The sequence below is a fragment of the Salarias fasciatus genome, chromosome 13 (genome assembly GCF_902148845.1).
Source record: "Salarias fasciatus chromosome 13, fSalaFa1.1, whole genome shotgun sequence".
Lineage (NCBI taxonomy): Eukaryota > Metazoa > Chordata > Actinopteri > Blenniiformes > Blenniidae > Salarias > Salarias fasciatus.
Window position 1 is genome coordinate 15337819 of NC_043757.1, and position 27551 is coordinate 15365369.

Consider the following 27551-nt stretch of genomic DNA (forward strand, 5'->3'; position numbering starts at 1 on the left):
CCATTGTCACAGCCAATGCTGGGTTGTCATGAGGAAGATGAAACCGCTAGAGATGAGCAACAGAATTACTGTTTGTTAGTATGAGTAATGCCGCTAACACTTTTTCCACAGCCCCTTAAAGCTGTTGCCACTTGCTGTGTGTCATCCTGCTTTCTGTCTCAGTCGGGGGATGAAAACAACCATGAATTTGTCATGAATAACAATTTATACCTTCTCTTTTTTATTGCATGTGAGAAATCATTTCAGCAACTGAAAATATATTTGGATGCAGATATCAGATCTTTAAGATCCTAAAATGTTGCCGTTATTCGCCATGTTCCCAGTGTGAACTGAACATTTCATTAAGTTTTGAGAACTTCTACCATCATTTCCCCTCCAAATGTGTTGCAATATTGTTATTCTGAGTTATTTTTGTGTGGCACTCAGACTTTTAATGGCAAATATGAAAATATTTTTTGTCAAATTCCGATCGATTGGCTGGTAGGTAGGCAGGTAGATTCTTTATAATGTAATGTTTATAAATAACCCAAAAAGATGGATAGACACAATACTTCTGCAGATATCTGCAAAGATGTGTGAGATTGAGGCAGTGTAGCAGGTCTTCTGGAATAGCAAGTTTCACCCATTGTCTTCAACATGGTACTTCATTCATTTGCATGTCACTGAGAATGTTTGCGCATACATTAAAATAATAAACTATACAGCTGTAAACAATTCAAAAAGATGAGCTTGTACACAGCTGAAGGCAACAGCATTGAAACTGAAATCAGAGGATTTGCTTTGACTTTTGTTTGTGTAGACGTCACACAGAGACTTAAAGATGTTCTTCAAAAAAATGTGTGGAAATTAGTGCACATCCAAATGAATCAGTGCGACCAGACACCTTTCGAAAGTTCTCCAGTTGGGGGCAAAATAGATGGGTTTCATAGCACAGGGTTGCTAACAAACAAACAGAGGTCATCCGCGTGTAATGGATATCGCACACTTATATTCACAACTCCGGGCAACTTTAGAGGCACTAATAAACCTTAGACATATGTTTGTAGACTCTAGAAGGAAAACCAGAAGTAAACCCATCCTCACTCAGAGAAAGGGAGTACTCTTGCTTCCTTGGTGCTATTATAATATTTAAAACTTTGTTCTCGTGTTATTTATTTATAACTAAGATAAAACATATGGTGTCGTCAATATAGGATTTTAAATATTCAAAATCTCCAATTTGTAATTCAAAACGTTACCATAGTTTATCAGTGGAAATCAGTTCAAGTGTATGCTAGATGGAGTCATATTTTTTTATCTCATCACTTTTTGCACAATTTTTTTTTTCTCGAACATAATCAGGTCAAAAACTTGACAGATTAGAGTAGTGGCTCCTAAAGGATCCCCTGATGTTCATTTTTAGGTAAATTCTCTCGCATCCTGCCAACTCTGTTTCAGACTTGTGTGTCATGATTTGATGTTGACACACAGCGAGTCCCCCTGGGTGCATGTTAATTAAAGAAATGAAAGAAGAAAAAAAAAAAAGCCACAGAGTAGCAGATGCCAGATTAGTGTCAGAGCAAAGTGACTGATGAGGAGCCTCCTGGTTGTCCAGTCACATGCTGGCACCGCTGTACACATGACGCTCTCCAGCTTGTAGCCCCTTGGTGCTTCATTATGAATGAGAGGGCTGATTGTACACACTCAGCTTCAATTAGGGTTAAATGATACAGTGGAGACATTTATGCTGCCTCCACTGTTTTGTTTTCACTTCTTTTTTTTCTTTCATAATGATGTATACCTTGCTCTTTGCTGGTGTTTTGTACAGCACCACACATCTTCGACTCTTTGCGACAGTAATTACATTTGAGTGGCGAATAATTGTATTACTTCCATCAATATGGTTAGTTCTGCACCACAGCCTCAAATCCAATGTGACCACAGGGGATCAGGTTCATGAATGAATGGCACAAAGAGTATGATAATGTCACCTAATGTACTGTATCTATACATGCAGCAAATTGGACAGAACATGGAAGTACTAATGTGTGCAATACAGTTTTCCTTGGCTTTCTAAAGGAAAAAAGAAAAGTAATTTGTGAATCGTAAAATAGATTCTAAACTGGGAGTCGGGAAAGGCTCAGATGCTCTGTTGTTCAAGAAGTGTTGTTTGAGTGACGCACAACAACAGACGGTGACAAGTTTTACCTGCATCTATTTCCAGCTTTTTCTTGGGAGCTACACTTTCACTCTGTTCATGTCTTTTCCTGTCCTTTGTGTTCTGATAAACCACCAACGGAGCTGGCTTTTATCCATGTTCTCATTCAGTGTCATGACTCAAGGGCATTAAGGTGCCGCCAGTCGGCTGCAGTTTGATTGACTGTGGACCACGGGACAGCCCAGAGAGACAAACCAGGACACGCCCAAATGCCCAGGAGAGCACAATGACAGAATAGTACTCGTCTTCAAGATCAAGCAGCTTTTTTTGTCCCCTGCTGGAAAGTGAAATGTCTGAGTGACACAACGGCTGCTCAATATTAACACTGGTTGGTCTGATTCTGAACCTCAAGAAAACAACTCCTCAGATGTGTGTAATTCTGTCCTAGTTGCATTACTGGGACTGCTCTTTTAAGATCAAAACATTACTAAAGTGTGTCAAACTGCACATATATGACGTGTGTTAAAAAAAATGTACTCCCCCTCTTCATACATGCTGAAAACAGATGCCGCGATAAACCATGTTGATGAATGCAAATATACAAAATAAATAGTGTGCGTTACACACAGTAAATCTTTCATGCCTCTCCTTGTGAGATTAGCTTATACATGTGCATGTGCACAATATCATGGTTGTGTGAGTCTTTAAATGCCCAACCCTTTGATAGATCAGCTGTGCAGGTTATTGAAGATGTTCTTTGCACACACAGGATACTTTACTGTAACTTTTTCTTCTTTTCAAGCATCAGTGAGAGGAAAGGCCCCCGCTGGAGTGTGGAAGTTTACATGATGTTTATTTAAACATGCCATGCATATTCATCTCTGTGTCATGTTTTACACCAGCCTGCCAGAAGCTTGTTATGCTTGTTTTTTGTTATTAGAGGAAGCTGCCACTCACTGTCATATACAATGTGAGCAGAACAGATAAGATGTTTAAGATAAACACACTATGAAGCTGAAGCCTTGAAGCTGTGTGTTTTCATGCCTTTTCCATGGAAGCATCCATTGTCTGATCATATATTCATCACAGACGCAGGCTGAATATATCATCAGTAAGGCAGAGCAATATATCAACAGTATGGGGGGGTTGCAATCTGTGACTTGAGATTGTTTTAATTAGATAGTTTAAGTTCATGATAAGCCATCAGTACTGTATTTTGAGAGCTGCGTTAAAATATTTTCTGTGAGACATAATATCTTATTCGGGTTGCATTGACACATTCAGTGAAACTGTGATATAATGAAATATTGTCTGCGTTGCTCTGTCTGGAATATGAGGTTTACTTCACAAGGTTAGATGATTTATTTAAAGCTCCCAGCTCCCAATACTGGTGTGTTACTGTGTGTGTGTGTGCGTGTGTGTTTGAAAGGGTGATTGTGATTAACAGTCTAAAGTGTTTAGGGAACAGCTGAAGCAGTGGAAAAAGCGCCACATAAGTGAAATCCATTCACCAATTCTAGGCGGTGACAAAATTGACTTAATAGGTGAAGTCATTATTCTCTTAATCAATTTAGTGTATCAATAAGATTCATTATTGCAATTCTATTTTAAGCTGATTAAGACCCTGGAGATGACTTATGTTTTATTCTGTCAAAGGCATCATGTAAAAAATAAGTCATTGTCTCATAAAAAAGGAACTTAGTAATATTTTGTGTTGTTTTCTTTTCCCCCCTCAGGTTTGTTTAGTTGTGTAAACATATTGATGTAGATGGAAGTTTCTTTCTTGAATGGGACTTAAATCATCCAAAACCTGTGTTAAAGCAAAAATCTCACGGGATGTGTAACCCCACCCCTTCATGCTGAAACTCCCTCTGACCTAACCAATGCTGTAAATTCCTAACAATACCCCCGCTGTACACACACAATTCACTTTCCCTTGGTTCGGAGAATTAACTTTGACTTGGCGGCACGGAGGTGCGTGGAGAGAGATGAGAATGACCCCAAACTATTGGCTCTATTTGTTATGTGGTCACTGAGACGGTGGCGCGGGAATGGGTGGGGGGGTTCTCTCATTTTCACTGATAGGGGGTTCGGGCATGGAGGGGACGACCACAGACTGGATGAGATCCAGTCAGCTTCAATTATGGGTCCTTGTACTTTTCCCAGAGGTGCACTATACTGGCTTTAAGGGGAAATCAATGAAGTGACAAATTGTTGCGGACAGCATCCCTTTTATTTCTTACGTTGTTGCATGTCTGGTTGATCCTCTGAGCATCTATTTTTCGCCTATGTATGTGTGGTTTTGTCTGTTTGCCAGGCTGATATGAATGTGAAGCCCCATTTATGATAATGAAAAGCTCTGGTTTATTTGTGTTTTGGCGGTTTGTTTTCTGTAGTGGTTTTAATGACTTGTTATCTGACTAAATGCTTTCTAATGGGTGTTCATGTGCATCATCCACTGACATTCAGTGCAGCTTTGTTGTGCTTTGTGACAGGGTTACCGTTTATTTTGTCTCAGGTAGTTTTTGCTGTCAAATCTCCATCATATCTGACTTCTCCAGTTGGCTCATGAGTACCTGTTCACTCATGTGAAGCATATACAGTCGAATTATTATAATTAATGGTTAGAGGAATGTCATACGGAGGTTTATGCTTAAACAGTTGATATCTGTGACGGTCAATGATCGTTTCTAGTATTGTAAAAGCAGAATTTTGATACATGGCAAATGTAAAAAGGTGACATATCTCACTGGAGAAGAGTCACAAATCCTCTGATCATCAGCAAACAATCATTCAACCCTAATTGACAAGTGCTGAACTATAATCATGTGCATTTAATGTTACTATTGGTTCAGTACACAGAACTGGATTAGTTTTAATTACAGTCTTCAACACTATATGTCACTGTTGATTTCCAGAGATATGCATTTCGCTTCGGGCAGTTTATATGCTCAGGTAAAAATACACTTTTATCAAGTTTGTTTAGCCTGTGCTCTTAATGACTGGGAGAATTGACTTTTTTTCTTTCTTTTTTTTTAATCTTCCTTTAAGTTTTCCACTCCAGTACCGCTCTACTGAGGCTTTGCGCATTCATCCATGTGAGATGTTTTTGGAGGCTTTTGCACTTGCAGACAATAAACCAGTTTATGTAACTGATTTAGACTGTAGGGTGTGTTTTATGTAACGTGGTTGTGGGGTGCTTTCACATCATATTGTTTTATATATGTGTAACATTTGCTGGCTGTCTTAACCAGTGACCATGAAACTATGCAAACGTTGCATACTCTGCATGTACAAATGCCATAAAATAGAGACAATTACAGATGGAGAAACATTAGAAGCATTGGATATTTTATTATCAGTTTACAAGAGTATCATGAAATAAAATGTATTTTAATGCCCGAGTTTTCACATAGACCCATTTCTGTGAGTATGGTAGATGCACAGCTGTTGGTACATATTCCTTTTTTTGCATATTCCTTTACATGTCAGCCCTTCAATTTTGCTGCGCTCATTATTAATCCCTTTCCTGGTATTCTTTCAGATTTTTTTTCTTTTTCTGACAGCTTCCCAACAGGCACCCAAGAGGCCGTGACATTAATGCAACACGTTTCTCTTTCTCTTGTCTCCGCAGGAAAAGAAGAGTATGTCGCAACCTTCAAAGGATCCGAGTTCTTCTGCTACGACTTGTCCTTGAACCCGATTCAAAGCAGCAGTGATGAAATCACATTGTCATTCAAAACCCTGCAGAGGAATGGACTGATGCTGCACACGGGAAAATCAGCTGATTACGTCAACCTGGCACTGAAAAACGGGGCTGTCTCACTCGTCATTAATTTGGGGTCTGGAGCCTTTGAAGCTCTTGTGGAGCCAGTCAATGGGAAATTTAATGACAATGATTGGCATGATGTCAAAGTAACAAGGAATCTACGTCAGGTAACAGTACAGAGGGTGATGCAGAGACTCAGTAAATGAATTAAAAAAAAAATGCACTTAAATCATTATCATCATACAATACATTATTTTTTTCCCAGACATAACAATTGGATTGCTAAATTGAATCATGGTGGTTTACGGTGGAGACTAAAACAGAACCACAACGGAGCAGGGGCATCTAGATTCCAATCAAGACCTCTATTAAGTTAGGAGAATGCAAAGACGGAGCTTTTACAATAACATTCAGACAACTCAGGCTTACCCAGACAGACAGCTGATGAGTGTTGCGATTTTCCTCTAGCGGTTAATATTTTAGCAGTGCTATGCTCAAATAGTAGGTACATTTTGTCAAAAAGTAAAAAGCAAACTGCATGTCCTTTTTTTTTGTGTGTGTGTGACCTGGCAGTTCAGTCACTGAGGAGTCGACAACACTGTGGGGAAATTAGTTCATGGCTTTTTGCTTTAAAATGAATCAAACTGACCAAAAACATTCAAAGGCATTTTGCTTATTGCAGTGTCCACCTTGAAAGCACTCTAATCTCGCCTTGCAGACTTGCTGCTCTTCTGCTTACTCCTAGAAAACAGTATTGTGATAGAAGATCGCTACATGATGCAGCTGCTTTGAATGAGTTTTCTGTTGGAATCTCATTTAGCAGCTTGTGCCACTTCGTATATTCTCAATGTTAGGGGCTGTCCATTTATTTATCCTTTAAGACTATTTTTTGGTGGATTTCCATCAAGACTTGAGGATAAGAGAGGTGAAAAAAGAGCCATTAGCACATGTGCGAACCGCCTACCTGGAAAAGACTTCACTCTCTTCAACACAAAGGTCAGTGACTATTTTTGCTGCTACAAACAAATTAAGTGCCTCTGATTTGCTCTGGGGCAACTCATACTAAATGGGGTCAGGACTCTGCTGCTGCTCCAGTAGAGGCAGACCGTACTCGCACATGACTGCACAGCCAGCCTGTTGGACCCCGGACAATCTGAAGAGAGATGAGGACTATGGAGGCGTGCGCTGACTTATTCTCAGTAGATTCTAAAAGTAAATTTAAAAAAAATATATCTTCCTTAGTAGCATAGTATCCATAAGAAAACCATTGGTTTTATTTTCTGTTTACGAACGGCCAATAAAAGAACAACTGCCACTGCAATTCGAAGAACTTCTTCACTGCTTTCTTGTGCAGTGAGATGAGGTGTTTTGAGCCATTGAGCCTAAAATGACAATAATGAAATTTCCTCCAATATCCCAAGGCCCGAATGGCCACAGGTGGACAATTGAATTGGAAGTGCAGGATTTGGAACTAAACCTATATGAAATAAATTAATGAGGCTAACAGCATATATGTTGGGGGCATGCCAAAATTCATGCTCATGCAATTTAAGGATTTCAGTTTTCATACATTTTATGGATAAAGAGCTCAGAATAACACATATGTTGAGCGCATTAGGCTTGTTAACACAACAGAAGTCTGCTGGAAACAGTATTGTTTCTGTATGTATTTGCTTGGATGAGCCCCACAAGCACAGCATGAGGTAAAGGACGTGCTGCAAAAAAAGAAGTTATAAAACACATAGAGGCATCACAGCAAGCTTGACTTGAAAATAAGAAGGAAAAGAAAAGAAATCTGGGAGATTAAAGGATCATGAATCAATATTTAGTTATAACAAAGACAGTCAAAGAAATTTAAAGATGATCAACAGCTATAGTACGTGTACAGAAAAGGTCACCAGGCCAGTGTTGGTTTCCTGCTCTTCGCAGCCTTTCGAGACTAATTTAGACAAACCTAAATGTTTGGTAGTTTAGGTGCAATAACATCTCTTGAGAAATACAACTTCAGCTACAAAAGATTTTTTGTTTTTCTGAGAACAGTTAGGTACATGACTGAGGGTGGAAATGATACAATGACATGGAGTCGATGCAGATAATCAAAACGATCACAACGAAGACATTCTCCATCAAGGTGGTCTTGGCGTCAGGTTTAATAACTTTTGTTGGATGTACTTACAGATTTCCTCTTATCAGGAATTCATTGATTGACTTATGAGCCTGTTGAGCCATGCCTTATGTTAATTTAATGATTTAAATATATTAATATGAACACACACGTTTTCAAATCGTTGATAGTCACATCATGACCCCCCAAAAAAATCTAGAATTGTTCCTGCTCATTTAGTGGGAAATGTTTTTCTTCACCTTAAAAACCAAAACTGCTTCTTTTGCATAATCAGCTAATTGATTATTGGCAAACCACAGGATTCGGCCAGCTCGAACTTTCACTGCATTCAAAGTGTGAAAGAGAACCATGCATATTGAGTGCATGCACTGCGGGGGAACCAAAATTGCCATCCTCCTCATTCTGTGTGAGGGTCTTTTTTGCTTTGTCTCATTGCAGTAAAGTGATCCTAAAGTTCATCAATAAGACCAAACAGAGGTAAAGTATTGTATGAGCGCTAGAAAGTCTGGATTGGTCTCAAGCCTAAAACCAAGTGAAAAAGACACCAAGCACAACTACAACTAAACTACATTAACAATATAATAAAGTGATAATAATATAGTAACAAAAACATAAAACTTAAAAGTTTGTTTGAATGTAGGTTTTTTTTTTTAAGGGTCAACTGATGTGCTTTAGGCATTCTCTCATATGAATCATTTGATGTCTATTGATCATGATATTTTTTGTAGCTCTTGGGAAAGGAGGTTTTTTTCTCACTCAGTGGTCTGGTCACATACAGAAAATGGTGCAAAAATGCCACAAGGAACTCAGGGATTCAGTGGTGGAGCTCTAGCACTTCTTATAGAGCATCCTTGGTTATTTCCTTGGTCTGCTTTTTTCTTGTTAAAACTTATTTTGCCCTTTTTTCTCTATGTTACTAACATGCTTTGAAAACAAACTAACATCATTCATGGAATGTGTCATTCTACTAACCAGTATGGTTTTTGCCCTTTAACAGTGTACTAACAGTATTGACCATCATATATTATTTGAGTAACAATCGTTATTCTGTTCACAGTTTTTAATTTCCTTTCTCCCCCCTTTTCCACAAAGCACTCAGGCATTGGACACGCTATGGTAAACAAACTACATTGTTCGGTAGATATCATTCTAATTGTTTCTTAGTTTGGGTTTGCCGTGTGTTTCTTTTCTTTCTTTTTTTACTGTAGACGTCATTTACAAAAAAAGGGAAATTGCGGTTGGTACTCTTCTGCTTACTTTTCGAATCCTTTTTGATTTCTTGGGCCACCCATTGGTTTCACCCTCTTTATTTCACTTGTTTCCTGTCCACTTCTGTTTGATTCACCTTTTTTAGGAGCATCATTTCGAGCCTTTTGCATCAAGCTGTGGTTAATATTGAGGATCCTCTCCTGTCTGGCTGGTCTGATGCTCTTTAGCTCAGCCAGCTGTATCCCCATTCACGTTGCACGGCATGAACTTTGACTACCTGTTGTCTACATGAATGTGACAGTTGAGCTGTGGTTTTTTTTTTTTTTTTTTTCAGTTATTCTCTGGTGCTTTCTCATTTCTCGTTGTGGTTTTCTGTTGTGTCCTTGTTCTTCTGCAATCTGCATGCATCTGACATTACAGTGAGTAGTGTCAAAATACTGGTTCTGATACCAACACAAAAATTTAGGGTATTTTCTTTTTGTGATTTTATCAACAAAAAGAAAAGGTAAATGCATGCATGTTGTTTTTGTTGTCTTCTCTAATTCACTGTCCTGTACTAGAAGGTGATTGTGCTTTTCATAGCATGTGCTCCCTTTCTAACCTACTGGCACGTTCTGATTTCTTTTGTAGAAATGCTGGACATACTAATATAAAATAACAGTAAAACTAACCAAGATAACATTTTACTAACACCATTTTTGTGTCTGCTAAAGTACCTTTAAGTTGCAGTAGTAGTGATACTAACACAGTAGTATGGGCTGTCTACTAACTTTCTAACTAGAATAGAAGGCTTGCAGTCTTCCAACTAATCCAAATGGACAAAATAATAACAAAAAACAAGAAAAAAGATTTTAAAACAGACATGAAAATGGGTTTTGGAGCAATACATTTTGGGAAGTCTTTTATAGACAGCAAGAAAGACAGGCAATAACGTTTCAGTATATAGGCTGTTTGAGTATAGCATGTCCTTTCCTTGTGCTTTTTTGTCTAGGTTACAATATCCGTGGATGGGATTCTGACCACCACAGGGTATACACAAGAAGACTACACCATGCTAGGCTCTGACGACTTTTTCTATGTTGGAGGGAGTCCGAGCACAGCCGACCTGCCTGGATCTCCAGTTAGCAACAACTTCATGGGCTGCCTCAAGGAGGTAAACACCACTTATGTGAACTCTGAAGCTGGTGGGCGTACAGGATATGACTAGCTTCACCTTAGGACTCCGCAACAGGCCCTTCCACCCACACGCTGACCCTGTCTCATCCTTAACACTTTGCTTTAGTTTGTTTCTCCTGGATTTTTTTTTTTTCCTCACACACTCTGACACAAACTTTTTCTGACAGATATTTTGCCTGTGCTGCCCCCTCGGTGCTCAAACGATGTCACACACGCGTGCACATGCGGACAGACACACACATGCGCTAAGATGACTGGTGTACCGCACACCCACGTGCATAAAGCTCTGTCTTGGAGTGGAATTTACCACAGACTTCATACAGCTCTGTCAGGTGCACTTCAAAGAGAAGCGGTGATCCTGAGATCAGGGAGTTGAATTTTCATGAGCGGAGAGGTAACTTACACACTTAATGCCTCACCATTGTCGGGGTGTATGCTGCACCAAACTGATATTATCTTACAGCACTGATCTATTGACTAACCTTATCGCCGTTTCCTGCCAGTAGCGTGTTTGTTTACAATGTAACGTCGGCATTAGAGATGTAGTACTGGGGCTTTACACTCTGTGTGCAAAGTTTAGAGCACAAGATACTGAAAGTACCTGACTTAGACATATCTGCTTTTCAGCTGTTGTCTTGAATTCAGCAGATTATGTAACCTGGACGTTCAACAGATGATTGAATGTGACTCATCGTTTACAGTAAAGTATGTCATTTTCACTTATCTCTTTACTTGTGCGCTGTAGTACTCGAGACTCATGAAATCAATGTGCTCTTTGTGCCCTCGCTGGAGAGGAGAAAGAATGGGCAATTTTCTATGAGACCTTAACCGTGTGTTCTGCAGTCGTGTTTTGTTTGCAGGTTAATAAGGACTTTGAGCTAAAGTATTCGCTTCATGACGCACTGGGATGCACAGAGTGTCGACTTGAAACAGTAATGTAAAATAATCTGCTCAGTTATGCTAGCGATTTTTCCAGCTCTTTCCTCAACCCGCTCCCGTTGGTTTTCCTCTGGTGTTCTACAGATTGTATCTCACCTCCAGCATGGAGCTGTCGTCCTCGGTGAACTTCTTTGAGAGGTCTGAGGCAGCTCTGTTTAATGAGCACACAGGGCGTAGACCACATGTCTACATTCCATGTACAGCTCATTAAAGGTCTGGTTATTAAGGGGACTGTCTTAGTTAACTACATCTCTCTGGGGTGCGGCAGATGTCTTGACAACTGGAACGAAATCGGTGCACTCTGAATGTGGTCATCCACCCCGCTGAGCTGCTCTTTCTGCTCTTGGCCAAGCCTAACCGCAGTGGCTGGTTTCTCTATGGCTGTATATCAGAGTGCTACACTGCTGAAGCACTTTAAGGTGCGGAGCCGCGATGACTCCCAGGAGAGAGGAGACAGAACAGTTCCCCGCTTCATCTGCATGAGGTCATTTTATGTTTCTCCTTTAGTTTCACCAGACAAATGCAGATGTCAATATCACATAAAAAAAGAGGCCCAACTGCTTTAATTTACTCACTTTATGCCAGAATTTTTCATCATATTGAGCAGATCTGAGCTCATCCAGCCTGTTCATGCAAACAAAAAGGCCTGTTCTGAGGTCAGTTTTGATAGCATATGCCCCATGCTTCAGCAGCATGTGCTGTTGGCCCGTGATTGATAACATGTCCCCAAGTGGTGTGTTGCAGTATTAGTTTGCAGATTGCTGTCTGAGTTGCCACGCCTGCCTGTTGGTTATGATGGCAAAACAAACGGTGGTGCAGCAATAGCTCAGTTGTCACAGTCCCCAGCTTGATGACAAATTAGTGCAGCACTACTGGTGCAGCACCAGCCGCAGCTCAGATTAAAGCTCCTTTGACTCCAAAAGGTGCCCTTTGTCTTGACTATAAAAAATGGAATTGGGTTTATTGACTGTATCTGTTGCGGCATCACCTGCATTACTCAAGGCCAGCAGCAGAGACATAATCATTTATTCCTTAACTCCTTTTTGTACTTTTTTTATTCTTTATTTAAAGTAGAAGTGATTGCCAAATTACATTTTTTTTTTTTTTTTTACCTCCGTAATCTCTAAAAAGTCACTTTGTCCTCATTCTGCTGAAGAAATGTAGCTCTGTAGATTTTGTTTAGAAACAAAGATAAAATTGTGGATTTAATAGAGCTTGGCATTATCTGCTTCATGTTTTTCTTTGCGGTTAAAAACAATCTGATACAGTCAATCACGCAGTGCTTACATGAAACCAAAGCCTGAGCTTACTTAATTCAACTTTACTGCTGTGAGCCACATCTACCTGAACAGTTATCCACGGCAGATCAGACTCAGTGATAGCCATAATGCTCCATGCAAATGCAATCCCCTCGGAGGTGTCCCCGTTTTCAGGGGGAATGCATGACAGCCAATGAAAAAAAAAAAAAAGTGGAAGGAGTTTTCCACAGCTGAAACTCATCCGAATGAGCTTGATAAAGGCAGCATCGCTGCCTCTCTTTTGTAATGTAAATTCATTCACATGCAGTAATCTTAAAGGAGCTATCCATCAGCTGATAAACTTCTGGAACAGTAGCGACAGAGCAGCGTTGAAGAGACCGCTGGCTATATACTTGTGCCCCTTGGGAGTTGTTAAATATTAGTGTCTCCTTTATTACTGTGGCTGCCACAATGTTGATATCTTTGTTTAAAGTTGTTGTGTCCTCATAACATTTCGTTTGTCTTGAAAACGGATCTACGCATCAGATGTATCTGTGTGTCTACGACAGAATGAAATGAACACGCTGTAGGATAATGTTGACATTTTACTAAAATGTTAATTAGTTTCTCTTATGGAAATTACTTGTAAGAATGCAGGGAGGTCTGTGCTGGTACAGCTGCTGTACTAGACACTCTGTCATTATAAAGATTGGATAATGACAAGGCAATGGCTGTCTCAGATTTTCTTGAAGACTGTTGCCAGTTACAGCAGCTCTCCCTTTGACTTCTAGTTGTAGTGAGATTGATATTTTGGGGATTTATTCCATAAGAGGCCTTCCTCAGTGCATTTAACAGGATGCAGCATGGACCAAGGGAAAACAAACAAACAAACAAACAAACAAACAAAACAAAAAACAAGCAACTGATAAGACTAATGAAAATTAAAATGGCAATTGACTTTTTTTTTATGTCTTTATTGAAAGCTTGCAACACATCCTTCTACAACTCTTTCAGCGTGGTCTCACACCAATTTTTGATCGAATGCTGGACTTTTTTTTTCTTCACATTATCAGATATCATTGGCCGTTAGTGAACCATAGGCTTTTCTCAAGCTAGTTTATTACTTACAGTTTGAAATATCGGGTAAGTCTTTGGAAGTCAGTAACTCTTACACTGTAGCACAAAAGCGTATTTTATCATTTTTGTTTGTCTATATTACACCTACAGTAAACCCAGCTTCAGAAAGAATAATGGCTTCACCCTCTACTTTTTCCTCGCTTCTTTTTTTCCTTCTTGAGAAATCAATGAAAAAACAGCATGCGGAGAAAAGGCATTCCCCTGATCCCCATATATTTTCTGCTACACTTTCCCAGCACCCAACAAGGGAGGCCCATCCCACACCTTGAAAACCACTGCTGTACAGCATCAGTTCTCTTTATGACAAACCCTGTCTGGTTTCACTGACAATAATTTCTCAAAATTTTCTGAAAGATTATGATTTTGTGCTTCATTCTATTATTTCTCTTTGCCTGATCAGTGTTCAGAATTACATGCAGCAAGCGGCATAAATGTCAACTCATGCATTTTTACCCTTATTTTAAATAACCATATCCATCATCTGCCTACTTCAATTCTAATCATATGCTCCAACTGAGCACTTAGTCAGCATTTTACACCGCACCTGCAATCAAGGCACGAGTTGAGATTGATCACTTTCCCTCTCACTTCTCACAGAGAACCTCTAGAGATGCTACTTGGCAGAACAACTCTCTCCCAAAACCATTATCACAGTTGCCTTTTACGTTCAAAAATTGGAAACACATGTCACACTTATTTACACTTCACCCAGGCACACTCTGCACTTGTTTTGAAATCCCAGGACGGGTAGTAAAGAAATTGCAGGATGATTTCAGTGACATTTGGTGCCAAGCAAAATTACAGTGTGACAAAGACAACTGATGGTGGAGAAATACAGACTCTTCTTATGACAAACAGTCCTCGACGGTGAAATGTCACAACTTCAGTCCAGTGCATGCTGCAAATTGCTCTGTCTTCAGTGTAGCTGAAACATGCTGAACCTTCTTTATCTTCTCCTGATTCAGGTTGTGTACAAAAACAACGACGTGAGGCTTGAGCTGTCCAGGCTCGCCAAGCAGGGTGATCCCAAGATGAAGATCCATGGCACTGTGGCCTTCAAGTGCGAGAACGTGGCAACTCTAGACCCCATCACGTTTGAGACGCCAGAGTCTTTTATTGTCCTCAACAAGTGGAATGCCAAGAAGACAGGCTCTATCTCCTTTGACTTTCGCACCACGGAGCCCAACGGGCTTCTCCTTTTCAGCCACGGCAAGCCCAAGCAGCAACCCAAGGACTCCAAAAGTCCCCAAACCCTCAAGGTGGACTTTTTTGCCATAGAGATGCTGGACGGCCATCTCTACTTGCTGCTGGACATGGGTTCAGGAACGACAAAGACCAGGGCTGTCAACAAGAAAGTCAATGATGGCGAGTGGTACCATGTTGACTTCCAGCGAGATGGAAGATCAGGTAAATCTCAGAAACAAACAAACTCCACAGTTTTAAAGAACAGGCATGAAACTCATGAGTTCCTCTTGCTGCATATTTGATGAGGATGAAAGCTCAGTAAACAGAGTCTCAGCAGATTAAGAAAAGAACTTCAGCTTGACAAATATGCAGCATATTTACCCGTGTTTTATTTATCTACTGCGTCTTAGCCTCCTCAGGCAACTGTATGCATAAATGTTTGCATGTCTGTTCACTGACTTAAACGCATCCTTACATATAATATAACATTCAGCAAAAATCTAAAGTAGCAGAGCTGCTGTGAATTATTTAACTGCAATAAAAGTATTACTGTGGGGTCACAGTGATATTTTTGGCGACAGAAAATATCCATTACCATCTCCGGGCTGATACGACATCACCACTGAAACTTAAATACTCCCCTGCAGTGGGTTCTGATTGTGAATGTTTCTTCACATTTAATGTAAAAATGTTTGGATAGCAGTGGCCTGTCTCCGGATCGTGGTCATGTGTCATGACTCCTGACGCATACCGCTATAAAATAACCGTCTCTCACGCAATGCGCCCTCGAAGGCCCTGGGTTACCCCGCTGTGGTCTCTGTTGATTTGCTTATCTAAGCAGCAATTTGTTAGTGTGAGCTCCGAGCCAAGGCCTTGCAATGTCATGCTGCAAATTAGATATACCACTTGACCATGTTTTCCATTCCATATCAAGAGGTGGAAATCACGTTAACTGTTTCATTACCCTCCAAAGCAATGGTGAGTTGCAGTGTATTGGGCTTGATACAGTGTTGAAAATTTAACTCTTTGACTCCCTTTCCTTCAGCTATGTCAGTTGTTAATTTTATTCATTTTATTTCATTTATTGTTTTTTTTGTTTTTTTTTTTAAGTGACTCAGAAATTGTTCAGCACAGAATGCAGCCATACATATCTTTATCCAGAATCCAGCTTTTACTGAACTTCAGACAAACACTGGTTAAGTTCTCAATTTACCATTAATCCTCAATATTTAGTTACGGTAGGCCAAACTCTAAGGAACACTGTCTTTCCAAATTAGATTGGGTTTAGTATTTGTTTCGCTGCCTGCTATCACCCACTCTCACCACTTCTATACAGTACACACACACACACACACACACACACGCACACGAAGAACCTCAAGCTCACTCTATTCACTGTTCTCTCTGTCTACCCTGCCTAAGTTTCCATGGAAACAGGAGGTGGTCTCTCCCAGGACTGAGACAGTTACTGCACAGTGCTGTGCTGAGCTGTGCACTAATGACATTTCAGAATAACTTTTCCTCCTTTCCTCGAGTCAAAGGCGTCAACACTTCCATGCTGAGTGTAAAAGGGACATCAAAAGGTCTCCACAACATGATGACATGCAATGTGAAAGGAGGAACAAAATACCTAGAAACACGAGTGTGTGCTTGTACTAACACAGCGCCTTGTTTTTGCATTGCAATTTTCTAATTTAACATTGCTCTTATATATCCCCTGTCTTCTCAAGTTTGTGACAATGACATGTTGTTTCTTACAGTAAATACAATATATATCAAAGTCCCTCTAAATGGTACAAAGCACTACTGTTTCCAGTCTGTTATGATGTTGTGTGCTGCTCCTTATAGGAAGGCATTGACTTTTTTGTAGTTTCTTCGTCTTAAATAGGCCTCATGTGGTTTCTTTTCCCGGAAGAAACACTGAACTTTAATGAGGTATAGCTGTTTTGTGCAAATAGAGGGATAAAAACAAACCAAAACAAACTTTACCGGTAGCTTCACTGAAGATTTTAATATTTTTTTGCAATGAATTATTGACACACTCATGTATGGATAAAAGCTGAGCTGGGAGCCTAAATGAACGTAGCAAATCCCCGACAATATATTATGCAGCTTTAAAAGTCCGCACGTAGAGGTCGATGTGAGTCCAGTGCGACATAATGCCGGCCTTTCTCATGCAGGCTACTCTGCACTCCAGTGGCCTTTTGTTACATCTTTTAATATTTGATAGAATTAAGTTAATTTTAAAACATCAGAAAAGAGCTCAGTAGTCCCTGGAGACTGTGAGTCACGGAACATATGGCACTTTCAGCTTTTCGTGCATGTGTCAGATGTTTTATTAATACACACTACCGAGCACATCGCTCAACAAAAAGCGCAACACAACAGCCAGACGTAATTATCTGCAGCCCGGTCCTCCTTGTGCAACACTTCCTAGAGCCGTGACAATGGCGTATAATGATCCCTGCCCTATTTAGTTTAGCGGGCACTTCCTGCAGGAAGCGAGCCTGCAAATGGAGTCTCGCCCTCAGACAGCATCTTCTAACCTCAATGCATTAGAGACACTAAGAAACACTCTGCTTTTAAGTGAGGGCTTCTGGGCCGGGAGTGCTCTGGGTCACTCATCAGAGACATTACACAGACATGGTTGCACTGTAGCCCCAATTCCTGCTCGGGCTCCTGCTTCACATACATGCACAGACATGAAATAAACAAACACACACACGCACACACACACACACACACACACACACACACACACACACACACACACACACACCGTGTTCACTATCCCCACAGCCCACTCACAAGCTTCTCTCTCTACAGAGAATCCAATCACATAGAGATTTGGCCGTATCGCCCTAACTGGATTGTAGTAATCCCCTGTCTAACATGTTTTGGGGATGTGTGAGTGGGGTTAGAGGACATCATGCCAAGTTGAGCCTGCCTGCTGATGCAGAAAGTGTGAGAGAGATCTGAGCTGCCGTTTGGACCCCCCTGGCTTCAGGTTTGATGATGGAGTAGCGCTTTCAGGTCAGCCTGGAGTGAAAAAAGGGAGCGAGAGGACAGAAATGTGGTCAGTGTGGTTCAGAGTTGCAATGCAGATTTTCTTCATCGTGTGTCCTCATGTATCGCCTGCATTGTCATTTTTTCAGAACTCTCTGAAGTTTGCTCATCAGAATGTTACTTTCTGCTGTGTTCTCTCGTCTGCTCTCTTATCTGTCATCGTACCCCCTCCCTCATCTTCATTCCAGATATCTTTATCTTCATGTTCCCATCTTGTTCTGTTTCTCCTCCTCTTTTATGCACAGTAGCACTTTCAGAGACATATCCCCTTCCGCCTTTTGGCTATGAATAATGTTCCAAACATAAGCAGTCTTACAATATGTGTATATGTCTTATGCTCCCATGCTGAACGCATAGCGATGGCACATATCCCCAATGGATTGTACATTGTATTGTGACTTAGCATGGCCTGTGTTTGCAAATGTACTTACAGCACTTTGATGAATGAACAAAGCAAGCTGAGCTATGCTGACTTACTTCTCTTATCTCTCACTTGCATCAATCTAGACCGACATGCTTTCTGTAGACTAACAACATCTTTGTTTCATGTGTATAATGGTAATAATGTTTAGGTGTAGTTACTGTAAGATTTAAATAGGTAATAAGGGTTGCAATAACCATCAAGCCATTTACCCAGAAATGAATGCTAAAAACCACTGCTGACCTTCCTTTGGCAGTGGGATGGGATCAGATGGAGTGTGAATCCTTCTCTTATAGTTCGCGCTCACCACGCCGACGTTCATTCTTCAGCCAGGCACCTGCTCGGCTCTGTGAAAAGTTTCCTTGCTAATGAGTTTGATGTAGTGAGCTCGTTAGCTATAACCTGAAGGGAGCTGTTCTGGCTGCGTGACGGGTGGCCCATGCCAAGTGTGCAAAGCTTGGAAGTCTCAACAGCTGTGGCTGGAGAGAGCAGGGGCAGTGGGTGGCGGCAGGGAAGTGCTGAAACAGATGCCTGGGGCCAAGACCCCGAGAAGAGAACTGGAACATGTTAGTGGGGCCAGGTTAATCATTGTGCACTAGGTCCTCAGCTGTCTCTCCCATGCACATCTGCAAGAAGCTGTCTCACCTTGGCTATTAAAAAACTCTCTTAAGCAACATTATAATCAGCACAAGGCATGGTTTTAACATTTTCTCTATTGTGACAGCCTATTTTTGGATTTTGGGAAAATTGATGTTTCTCTTCTTTATTATAAATTATGGTGCTGTATGTACATTCATGCATGCTAATGATAGCTGTAATGAAATGTTAAATCACCCATCTAATGTGCCAGGCAGCTCTGTTGAAAATTCATATGTGGCTCAGGGCTTTTTTCCCAAACCAAACACTTCGACTGAGAAAATAACTTAAAAGCTATGCTCGTCTCCCACATACAAGCAGTTGGGTCTTTTCCATTCAGTTTGAAGCAATCAGCTAATAACTCCTTCATATCTGCTATGGCACATGCATCTGCCACTCAAAATGCAAATGATGACTTTATGGCAATTTTACTTTTGAGCATCCTTAGCTGCAATTTCTCGCCACTCTCCCAAAGTAGTGGTCTGCTCGGATCCTCAGTAGCGCAGTATATAGATTACTGGACGCGGATGCGGGCGCTGGAGGCAGCCGCCATTAATTAAAGTCCACAATGGCTCCTGCGCTGAGAGTAACAGATCCATATACAAATTAATCACCCGGTCTGAGTCCCACAGTAAGGCCTTCCTTTTCAACAGCTTTACAGTCCAGTCATGTCCACTGTTGTTTACCGTGCTCCAGATCGAGAATTAAACCTGAATGAGAGTGATAAATCATGGTGGGGAAACACACAAACTCTCATTGCAGGTTTATGTGTTGGCGAAGCAAACAGGAGAGAAGAGGCAAAAAAATACAGCTTGCAGTCGGTTAATCAAGTTCAAAAAGATGGCTGCAATGTTTTGTTGTTTTTTTTTTAGGAAGGGCGGGGGCTAAAATGATAGAGAGGGCAACAATTTTTCTTTTCTTCTCCTTTTCTGTTTTATGACCACTGCTTTATAGATAAAGGAGATTTATAAAGGGGAAACCCAAGGAAAATGGAGAGGATACTCTTCAGGATCTCAGATTAGGCTACTAATAGACTAGCTGCCCTGTGATTAATGTGTCTTATCAACACTCATCAGTCATTCTAAATGAAGAAAACCCTGACCCTGCCCAGATGGATAACACTAATTAGGGTAATATCTTTATCAAACTGTTTTAAATCCGGGTTTGCTACATGTGTGTCTGCAGGGCATTGGCTGTTTTTTATGATCCAAATCATTATAATGTGTCAATCTTCTGGATAACCTCATGAAAACCCACAGTTTTTTTTAAAAAAAAGAGTGATGGACTTACCCAGCTGTCTTTTTTTTTCTTTCTTTTTTTAGGTACCATCTCTATCAATACCCTCCGCACTGCCTACACAGCCCCTGGAGAAAGTGAGATCCTCGACTTGGATGACAATCTCTACCTCGGGGGTTTACCGGAGAACAAAATGGGACTGGTGTTCCCCACTGAGGTGTGGACAGCATTGCTCAACTACGGCTACGTGGGCTGCATCCGAGATCTGTTTATTGACGGACAGAGTAAGGATGTCCGACGCCTGGCCGAGGTCCAGAAAGCTGCTGGGGTCAAGCCCTCATGCTCTAAAGAGCCTCCCAAACAGTGCTTGAGCAATCCCTGCCAAAACAACGGGATCTGTCGAGAGGGCTGGAACCGCTATGTGTGCGACTGCTCTGGGACCGGATACCTGGGACGCTCCTGTGAAAGAGGTATGACTTTTATGTATTTCATTCATTTGGTCTCAATTTGTCCGCCCAGCTGTTCAGACACTCATGATTTCCATCCAGAAGGTATAATTTTGCACGACGTCGCACAGAAAAGCATCCTCCCTGCTTGGTATTGTCTTCTGAGGTAGGCATGAAATTCAATTAAATGTATATATAATCTACTTCAAAGCTAAACAGAAAAGGCATAATTTTAATGATATACAAGAAAGATACAGTATTCGTAGTCGCGAAGAAACCTCGTTTTAAGTTCCAGTTGAACAGCATCAGCAGACAAAAGCCTGCAGGTGGGCTTTTTATCTCAGCTGAGGGTTGAACATCAGTGGCTCTCAAACAGAAGACTGAAAGTAATGTAAGGCGGGGAAGAAAGTGTGCTTGTGGAGAGAGACGGCGACGGAGAGGCAAACAGAATGAGTCAGGATACAAAGGGTTGATGCTAGACTATGCTGAGTGGCAGGTGACTGATGCACCGCTGGGATGCCGTTGGTCACGTCCACCATGCACACTAGCCTGTAAATTGGCTGTCTTCTTCTAACCATTTGCCTCATCAAACCACTCGCTCATGACCAGAGCTGGAGCAGAATACTTATCCGTCTCTCCCCCAGAGAAGAAAAATAGAAGTGAGTGTCACACTGCGAAATATCAGCGCTCGGTGTCTTGGCTGGAGCCGAACTACTCATGTCTCTGTTGTAATTTATTACACAGGAATCACTAATTGCACATTTGCTGTTCTTATATTTGCTTGCACGCCGTATTCTAAAATCACTCTTGTGACAATTTGTCTTTTTAAAGAGTCACATTCTGTGGGGTTTTCTTTGCTTGTATTCTATCATTACAAATTCAGTAACCTCATACAGTAGAAAAACAACAAGCAACAATCCTTGATGTGTGTATTATTCCAGCACAGCTGATAAACACTGCAGGGCTCCATATTTCTGTTTGTTCAAATTGTTGCCATATTACCACAACTGGTCTTTGACTTTTCATAATGAACCCTGGCTCGATGAGGAAAACAACCAGCAGTGTGTTTTGATTCACAATGATTTCTTTACTGTGTGATTTTCAGCCTTATTCATATAACGAGACTGAGTGAATTATCGTGTTCAATATGCAGTTCATTTTCTCAACCGAAGTACAACATGTGCTTATATTCACTGGGCTCAATTTGAGTGTCATTAAATTCATCAGATTATAAAACTTTATTCATGTGCATTGAAATCCAGCTATTAGATGAGTGGCTTAATGATACGATTATTTTGGGTTCATGAATTATTAACTGAGTACATCCTCCATTGTGGAAACTCAATGTATGTAAGTCACAATGTATTCTGACTTTGTATTGACCAATGCACATGCATTTGGGTGCACGCGCGCACGCACACACACGCACACACGCTCACACGCTCAGTCTTGTATTTCTATCCTTGTGGGGACCGTCCATTGACTCCCATTCATGTCTAGCCCCTAACCCTGACCCTTACCCTAACCCTAACCCACACCACAACAAAGCCTAACCCTAAAGAAATGTTTTTGCACTTTTACTTTTTTCAGTAACAACAACATGGTCAAGAAAACACTGTTTCTCCTACTTAGGACCAGAAAAAGGTCCCCACAAGGCACGTCATTCCACGTTTTGCTATCCTTGTGGGGACATTTGGCCCCAACAAGGATAGAAATACAAGAACACACACACACACACACACACACACACACACACATACACACACACACACCCACACACTCTTGTTTCTGTCACATTGTAGCACCATCAGCATAGACCATGCGCACATAATCCTGTCCATGGTGATGGACTCACGTATCAAGGGCCAATATGGCGCTGTCCATGGTGCTGAAATGTGAATTTACAGGTCCACTATGTGAAAGACACACACACGCAAACGCGTGCACACACACACACACACACACACACACACACACACACACACACACACACACACACACACACACACAACCACGCGCACACACACACACACACACACACACACACACACACACACACACACACACATATACGCATACATAAATGCATAGGGAGCAAACTAAGTATTGTCTTTTGTCTTCAAGTATCAACCGAGTACAGTGATGAGGTACATTGTGTGAACCACAGAAAAAAAAAAGCACACACACACACACACACACACACACACACACACACACACACACACACACAAACACACTCTTTTTTCTGTCACATTGTAGGACCATCAAAATTCACCAGGTACAAATATTCCTGCCCATGGTGATGGACTCATGTATCGAGGGTCAGCATCGTGCTTAAACCTAGTGCTGTCCATGGTGCTGAAATATCAGGTTAATACAGTTGTGAGGTACAATGTGTGAAAGACACTCACACACACACACACACACACACACACACACACACACACACACACACACACACACACACAGGCATAGAGAGAAAACAAAGTACTGTCCTTTGTCCTGGAGTATCAACTGTGTACAGTTATGAGGTACATTGTGTGAACCACAGAAAAGCACACACAAACACACACTCTTGTTTCTGTCACATTGTAGCACCATCAGAATAGACCATGCACGCATAGTTCTGTCCATGGTGAAGGACTCGTGTATCGAGGGTCAAGATAGTGCTGTCCATGGTGCTGAAATGTGAATTCAATGCAGTTACGAGATATGCTGTGTGAAAGACACACACACACACACACACACACACACACACACACACACACACACACACACTTAAAACTTTCAGCACGGTTAAGACAGGAATTTCAGTTTCCTGTTCATTAAATCTCAGCTCAGCTACAGCATCAAATGAGCAAAAACAGTTCACAATATGCATAATCAAGGCAAATTGTCAAAAAGAACCAGAGCGTGTGACACCGTTTTTACAGCATGATAACATCTGAACTGGAACGGCAGCAGGAACAGGTCCTCTCATCTGAAATAAATAAATAAATTGACTCTACTTGGAGTGCAACACATCCCACGCAGTTACATGTGTCAGCTCTGCATGTGCTTGTGCAGTTTCTCTATTCTGAAGTCATTCACCTTTTGAGATCGCCTTGCCTAAAGATCTTGTAATCAGAATTTAGAAAATGTATGGCTAATGATATGACTGGATACTGATGGAAATCTGCCAAGTCAAATTACAACAAAATAGAAACAAATGCACATGGCAATAAAATGCGGTTGGATTTCTTTTTTGCTTTGTTGATTGTGATTTGTTTTGACATGTGCTGCGAATGCTGTCATTTAGCTAATGTAACAGCAGACAATTAATATTTAATTTGAGGAGAGAAAAAAAGACAACACAATGCAGAAAATGAAATCTGTGTCTGGTGAATTTGTCAGTTGGGGATGTCTTTATGCTGCTCTGGTTTTCCACACACACTTCCATGCTAGCTAATGAGTTGACAGGAATTAGGGCACAGAACATGGGGGGAGGTGCAGTGGGCAAGGGATACAGATCATTTCACTTCAAGAAGATAATTACTTATCCACTGAGTTCTCTTGGATTCAAAATGATAAGATCTTTCCTGACTTCTATCTGAAAATGAAAACAAAATATGCTTGTCTTGCTTTCGAAACAGCTGCATGGTGAAAGCTGACATAGCAGAGATATCAGGCACTGTGTTTCCGAGTGTTCCCTCCAATCACTGAAGTGTCTTCTGGCATCTCCAGTCTTCAGTCCAACTCCCTTCTTTTCTGGCTGTCGCCGCTCTTGTATATGAGACTGGCGTTAGCGACAGTGTGAGTGGGAGCAGTGGTACAGAGGATGGGTCCTGGCGTGCTGCCAGCTGTTTTGATGGCTCCAGATTGCCTCTGCACTGGTAGGATGAAGCAGGCACCAGCAGGCTGAGGAGCTGTCAAAAGAATTACCCCAGCCCTCACTTATTCATGCATGGTGTACCACCCGGTGGCAAAATCCAGCTACTGCATATGGCAGACGAGGAGGAGGAGGACGACAATGAGTGGAAGGAAGCGGAGGAGGAGCTTCGGAAGAGATCCGCTGAGCTATTCACCCTATTTTGAGACATTTTAATTAAGCAGACAAAGCAATTTCCCCCTTTGCATCCCAAATGTCTTCCCCTTCATTGTTCCTCCAGTTGCTAATTAGCCCAAATATTAGTCTTGCAGTATGAGGATGAAACTGCCTCCCAGATGGTGAAGTAGGTGTGTAGCAGCACACGGAGATATTCCCTAATGAGATATGACATGCCGGATTCCAACACTGACAGCACCTGGGCTTCTTCACATGGACAGGAGCTGTAGATAAATGCATGCTTACACATCCCGGCCATAACGTGCAGCCGGCGTAGTAATCGATACACTTGTTCGCTGTATATCACATGTGGCTGACATACACGTTTGTAAATAGTCTTTCATTGTATTTCTGCTCCTTTTTCAATTCTGAGCATGACTTAGGTGTGTAGTGTGTGGCTCTAATGCATAGTGCACAACAATATTAGTATGGCTTTAAAAAAAATCATTGTTTTTGTGCATTTTATTGCTTTTCAGAGCATGAAGCCATTTGCCATCAGTCCGCAGCAAAAGCCAAGAGGTGCAGAATGTTATTGCATAATTGTGAAATGCCCTTAAAGGGGAATGTGGCAGAGTTTTAGCATTAAAACGCATTTTAGCCATGCCCTTTGACAGCACACTGTGTTAGTCACCATTCAACACACTTGAGCGTAGTGGCAAATTAGAGAGAACTGGTTGTCCCATGGCCTTGAGCGATGTACACAGATGCGTAGAAAATTAGTTGAAAAACATGGAAAATGTGACAGTATGAGTGCTGTGGGTTGGCTTTCTGGGAATGCAAGTGTTTGCGAGGAGAATCCCAGAGTTCTCATATCATATCTGTACTGTAGGGCTATTGATTTTATGGAGCATGACGAACAAATGCCAGAGTAACTTGAAAATCATTCAAATAAGCCTTCCAAACTTTAAACGTGCATGCTTGCCCGCTCAATCTTCATTGCCTTTGTTTTTGCATTGACCTGACCGCACAAGCTGAAGTTGCATATTTCACCTCTCTGAGCTGATCTATTTTCTATCCCTGCTCTCATTTCGTTGCTCTAATGAAGTTACCATGTGGTCACAGAGCAGCAGATGTGGAGTTGGCTCATGATGCTGATACTTCTTTCTGTGTATAGAGAAAAATAGCTTCCCTGTCTTGAGAAATCCAGTCAGATGGCAGGTTGTTTTCACACTTTTAATAGCCAGTGAGTCTATTTCTTGGATTGTGTACAGTAAGATTGTCAAAGAAGCTGCAGTGAAGAAGACATGAGCTGCATTGAATTATTTATGATATCTCTAAGCAGTTTTTTCCTGTTTATTATGGGTGTCGAACATACATTTTCCAAAAAGCCTTTGGCAGTTGTTTTCTAGCACATTTTGGATTTGGTTCAGCCTGGTGCCCGGATACTGTGGGACGTGACAATCCTGTGACATGCAGCTGACAGCTCTCCCTTCCTGCAAAGCCATTTGTCCTTCAGGGAGAATGGAGGGAGCTGTTTGCCCCTAACCCTCCTGCGTTGGGAGCACAACTTTATGTGTGATTCTGAGAAAGAGCTGCTACCTCATTCAAATCACTGCTTTTTTTTTTTTTTTTAACGCAAATCAAAAAAGTAAGATGTATGAAGCATTGCACTTTGCAAACTGAAAAAAAGAATGCTTGTTTTAGTTCTGGGCCACTCCATCTCTCTTCCGACAGCCTCGCGTTGGCATGGCAGAGACGATTTCTCAATTTATTTTGATATTAAACATGGGATGGCCATTAAAAATGACTGGGTTCCGAGGATTGGATTTTTGACAGGATCTCACTTTGCATTAGGTAGTGGCTCCCTCACATGTCATTCTCTATATTTTCATATCGTATTCTGAAGCTTTCTTGTTTATGGCGTTTTAGACAGTCTGTTGAATGAATCTCAGCGACATCTTGAATGAAATGCAATGTTTAATCCACTTTGTATTCATGTTATCCTCGTGACTCGGTATGGGAAAACAATAAATAAAGATGACTTGTGTTAGTAAATTGTTATTTACTTATAAGAGATGTTGCATGGAGCACTCCAAACTACAGTTTTCATCCTTTAAAGTCGGCATTTCTTTTTGTATCTATATTAATCATTTGACCTAAATACATGGGTAAATATATGCAGCTTGCAATTATCAAACAGACAAAGATAAACTCTTTCAAATGAGAAACATGTTGTTTCAATTATGAATACATATATTTTATTCTTCCATTTTGCTTTGTTTTATTTATTTTTAGCTTGAACATTGTTTTCCAAGTATTATTGCTTTTGTTTCATACTGCAGCCCTTTAATAAGTCTCAAATGTGTGTTGCAATGTTTTACAGTAATAATCTTTATGTCCCATGTGACTTGTAAAAACACACACCTGAAGACCAGCCAGTTCGTCTGTCTCGTCTTAATAACAGAGAATGAGTCCAATACTTTCCGGATCTATCTGACCTGATCGCAGTGACACTTTGTTCAAGCATTTGGCGATCGAACAATTGCCGCATCGTTCATGGCATCTGTTAACAGTTTACAGATGTGTCTCTTTGCTTTGGCTGCCTGGCAGGAAGCAGACAGTTTAGCAGTGAGAACTCGTTTGTCACACGGCCCTGTCATCTGCGGCGTACCCCAGGAGGGCATGGAGAAATTGGATTTGGGTGAGGAATGTGACGGAGACATCCCAGGGGATGGATGTGACATTGGCTCTGTGTGACGAGGAAGTGGTGATGAGGTGGTGTGTGTACATTGGTACCCTATCGCCCC

At 41.1% G+C, this 27551-nt stretch overlaps 1 protein-coding gene across 34 annotated transcripts in view; it reads left to right on the forward strand.

The window, feature by feature from the left end:
• Positions 1 to 27551, forward strand: part of LOC115398907 (neurexin-1a) — a 248292-nt gene that overhangs the window by 84607 nt on the left and 136134 nt on the right. For 24 of the 34 annotated variants that reach the window (XM_030105923.1, XM_030105925.1, XM_030105945.1 and 21 more), the window contains 5 exons: positions 5772 to 6073; positions 9124 to 9147; positions 10232 to 10393; positions 14696 to 15137; positions 20361 to 20744. In XM_030105923.1, coding sequence (XP_029961783.1) covers positions 5772 to 6073; positions 9124 to 9147; positions 10232 to 10393; positions 14696 to 15137; positions 20361 to 20744 — 1314 coding nt within the window. The remainder of the gene's footprint in view (positions 1 to 5771; positions 6074 to 9123; positions 9148 to 10231; positions 10394 to 14695; positions 15138 to 20360; positions 20745 to 27551) is intronic. The other 10 variants (XM_030105929.1, XM_030105932.1, XM_030105940.1 and 7 more) reach the window with 1 other exon arrangement.